General features: G+C 38.7%; 1 protein-coding gene across 1 annotated transcript; it reads right to left on the bottom strand.

The window, feature by feature from the left end:
- Positions 1-2,146: 2,146 nt before the first annotated feature.
- K441DRAFT_427745 (uncharacterized protein) lies at positions 2,147-2,392 on the bottom strand (the record flags this gene model as incomplete). Its single annotated transcript, XM_067641598.1, is given in 3 exon segments — positions 2,147-2,242; positions 2,262-2,263; positions 2,278-2,392. Coding segments are annotated over 3 exon segments (213 nt in total), but the record flags the coding sequence as incomplete, so codon positions are not given.
- Between the last annotated feature and the right edge of the window lie 1,834 nt (positions 2,393-4,226).

Raw genomic sequence — 4,226 nt, 5'->3', positions numbered from 1 at the left:
AATTAGCTTACCCGCTTCCTTGTCTAGCCAGCTAAATAGAGCTCTTAAAATATTATATAGCGGCTTACTACGACGTTAAATATATTATAGATTAACCACTCCATCTTATCACTAAAGAGAGTTGGCTTTTCCTCTAGCCGTATTAGTACTACCACGATTATTTAATTGCTTATTATAAACTGGCCACCTTTACCGTTTAAAGGCGCCCGAGTTAATCTAAATATCTATAAGTTCCTTCTAATCGACATAATTAAGCGAACTATACAACTAGCGACGAAGGCACACTCTGCTTGGGTTACTCTAAGTTAAAGAAGATCCTTAATTAGGGCGTGCTAATATGGGCCTATTCGCGGAGCCATATTGCGAATATAGTACGGGTGGAAACCTCACGGTATTTAACAAAGATTACGACACTGCGGAGAAAAGCTGATCGCGAATAGCTTTAAGTCCTTCAATAGCAAGGTTCTTACAGCCAAGCATAGGCGCTCGCTACAGTTACTATGTACAGTTGGTGGCAACCAAGCGAGATTAGATGCCCGTAGCGAATTTGAAATCTCGCCAAAGGGGGGGTGAAGCTGGTCGTGCACAGAGCTGTATCTAGCTCTAACGACAGTCGTCTAGCTCTAGCGACAATCGTCTAGCTCTAGCGACGGTCGTCTGGCTCTAGCGACGGTTGTCTGGCTCTTGCGACGATCATCTAGCTCTAGTGACGGTCGTCTAGCTCTGGGGACGGTCGTCTGGCTCTAGGGACAGTCGTCTAGTTCTGGTGACGGTTATCTAGTTCTGGCGATGGTCGTCTACTAGCTGCCATTCTAGTGCCTCTCTAGGTAGGGAGGATATAAGGAAGGAAGGGTAAAAAATAAGGTGGCTACCTATGTATAGAGGCTATCGGGAATATAGCGGGGACCCGATAGTAATGTGTTATGCGGAGCTTCGTGTAGAGCCTCCGTACGCAGAGCTTCGCGTAGAGCCTCGTGCAGAGCCTCTATACGTAGAGCTTTGCGCAGAGTTTCGTGTAGAGCTTCGTATAGAGCTTCGTGTAGAACTTCGTGTAGAGCTTCGTGTAGAACTTTGTGTAGAGCTTTGTGTAGAGCTTCGTATAGAGCTTCGTGTAGAGCTTCGTGCAGAGCTTTGTGTAGAGCTTCGTGCAGAGCTTCGTATAGAGCTTCGTGCGGAGCTTCTGCGTATTTATAGCAATTTGCGGTAATTTGCAGCAATTCGCATAGGCTACTTATAAGTAGCTGCGTATTTATAGCAATTTGCATAGGCTACTTATACGTAGCTGCGTGTTTGTAGCAATTTGCTACGAATCGCCGCAAATTGCGACTTACGCAGGTTTTGCAGACCCCGATTTTCGCTTGCAACAACGTGCCTAAAATTTTTTTTCCTAATGTATAGGTAGCTTATAGAAGTCTATAGAGATATACTACTAGGGGCGGTCGGGTATTGGGAGAGGTTTTAATAGTCCTAGGGTCTTATCTCGTAGAATCGTAGATCTACGGCAGTCGTTACAGTTCCGTATATAACGGTTAATATCTATAACTATTTTAGGCCAGTAGTAGCGGTCACTAATAATCTTACGGGTTTTATTTTTTCTAGGGTAGGCCGTAGAGACCTAGGTATATACTTTAGTAATAAGCTAGGTTTATAAGTTCCGTTCCTCTACTACTACTAGCCATTTTCAGTGCTTAAGTAGTCCATTTTTAAGGGACTATAGGCTAGTAATATCCTTTGCCTTTTCGCGGTATTCCTGTAGAGAAGGGTCCGTACGGTTTACTTATAGTAGTTTATTAATAAGGTCAAATTCCATAGGGTTAATGGGATATATCTCGGCGCTTAAAGATTTAATACTTAGTTCTTTCCGTATCCGGGGGTTAAGGTACTCTAGTTATAGTAGCGTCTAGGTTCGTAATAAGATCTTTACGGCTATCTGGTTATTTAGGTCCTATTTACGTCTTATAAGAACGTCCGCACGGTTAGTGGCGCCTAGCCTATATATAATTAGGAAGTTAAACTAAGATAGAACGTCTACCTAGCGCGCTTGCCGGGCTATAAGGGCCTTAGTTATTATAAAGTATTTTAAAGCCTTATAATCCGAAACTACCTAAATAGGCTTAAGGGTCCCTTTTAGCTATACTCGCTAGTGCTAAAAGCTAGAGATAATAGCTAATATTTCTTTATTATGGATTAGGTAGTTTAGCTTAGCATTTATTATAGTCTTTAAGTAGTAAGCAATAGGGTACTATTCTCCGTCCGTCTACTTCTGGGAATAAATACTAGCAATAATACTATCTAAGGCATCTGTTTCTAGTATTAAGGGCCGTTCTAAGTTAAAGTGGCTGAGTAAGGGAGCGGAGACCAGTCGTTTCTTAAGCTTATTAAAAGCCTGCTTATATACGGTGTTAAAGTAAAAGGGCTAGTCCTTTATAGTAAGGCGGCTAAGGGGCTAAGTAATCCTACTATAGTTTTTAATAAAGCGTTAGTAGAAGTTATAGAAGCTTAAGAATAACTATATCCCTTTTACAGTCCGTAATAGTTCCCACTAATTAATTACAGCCGTCTTTTCCAGATTAGCCTCGATTCCGTCTATACTAATAATAAACCCTAAGTACTTTATACGCTTTACACTAAATTCTAACTTCTTAATATTGGCCTAGAGGCTAGCCTTATAGAGTCGTTATAGGACCTTATAGACGTGCTCCTCGTATTCTAACTTATTCTTAGAGTAAATTATAATATTATCTAGGTAGGCCGTGTAGAAGTCGTCGAGGTAGTTAAAGAGTACATTGTTTATATATCGTTGGTACGTAGCTAGTCTATTAGTTAGTCTAAAAGGAAGTACTTTATATTTATATAATCTATATCGAGTTTAAAATATAGTAAGATCTATAGATCTAGGGTCTATTTTAATTTAGTGGAAAGCCTAACGGATATTAAGCTTTGTAAATACCTTAGCTCTATTTATTTGGGCCAGTATCTTATTAAGTAGGGGTAGCGGATAACGGTCTTTGCGGGTTATATTATTAAGCTTATAGTAATTAATATAGAAATAAAGTTCTCTATTTAGCTTTTTTATAAAAAAAATAGGGGAGGTAAAAGGGGCCTAGCTAGGCTTAATAAACCCCTTTACCAGGTTATTAATAAGGTACTACTTAGTAGCCTATAACTTGGCAATAGATTGTTTACAAAGGGGGGTATAGCTAAGGGCGTTTTCCTTATCTAACTCAATCTTAATCTTATAGTCGTATAGTTAATATAGTGAAAGTATATTAGATACTGCCTTAGAGAATACGTTCTTAAACTTTTGGTATTAATAGGGTAGTTTCTATTCTACCAGCTCCTTATCTATAAGCTCGCTTTCCTTTTCCTTAAGTATTTAGTTAATTTCGTATAAGCTAGTCGTAAAAGTAATGGTATTAGGCTGAACTAAGTTCTGGTAGAATTCTACGGCGCTAATATAGCAGATATTAACTGGTGGGAGGTCCGTAGGTTTCCTTACAGCCGTTTACCGGACCGTATTTTACGGTTTAGGGTTTATAATCTTTTTTAGCTCCTATTCTATCTTTCGCAAGTTATCCCTCCGGTCTATTAGTTTAGTATAACGTCTAATATTCCTTACTATTCTTTATAGCTATATAGGGCCTAATGTAACGGAACCTTGTAGTAGGAACTACGATGGGTTCTATTAATGGGCTAGGTATGTAGGAAATGCAAAGATAGTAGTTAACAACGTAATAACAACTAGTGGAGTGGTTGCCCAATAGATTAACTCTAATTATATTCTAAGAATTACTATAAGGAAGAAACTATCTAGGTAGGGACTAAGGGTCCTTAAATACACATCCGTACTCCTATAAAATCCTTCTTATACGTAATATACGTCTTATACGTAAGGTACGTAAGTTCCTCTTGTTCCTCTCGTTTAATATATAGCATATTATATAACCTTAGCTACCATTCTTTATTATATAGTTCCACGGGTTCCATTCTAAACTGTGCCTATATTAACTAACTAGCTTCTTCTAACTCTTCTCTAAGTAGTTATAACATTGTACTTAAAGCGTCCGTAACACCATCTCCCTCCTCTTTATCTTCGTCCTTAAAGATACCTAATATCTCTAAGTCGTTTATTAGAGGTGTAATATCCATCTAATTAATTTAGTTAATATTGTTACTTATAATACCTAAAGCTTCTTCTTCTTCACACGCGCAACGTTATGCTCGCA

This window comes from Cenococcum geophilum (assembly GCF_001692895.1).
Source record: "Cenococcum geophilum 1.58 unplaced genomic scaffold K441scaffold_58, whole genome shotgun sequence".
NCBI classification, from domain to species: Eukaryota; Fungi; Ascomycota; class Dothideomycetes; order Gloniales; family Gloniaceae; genus Cenococcum; species Cenococcum geophilum.
This window is presented reverse-complemented; position numbering and strand designations above follow the sequence as displayed.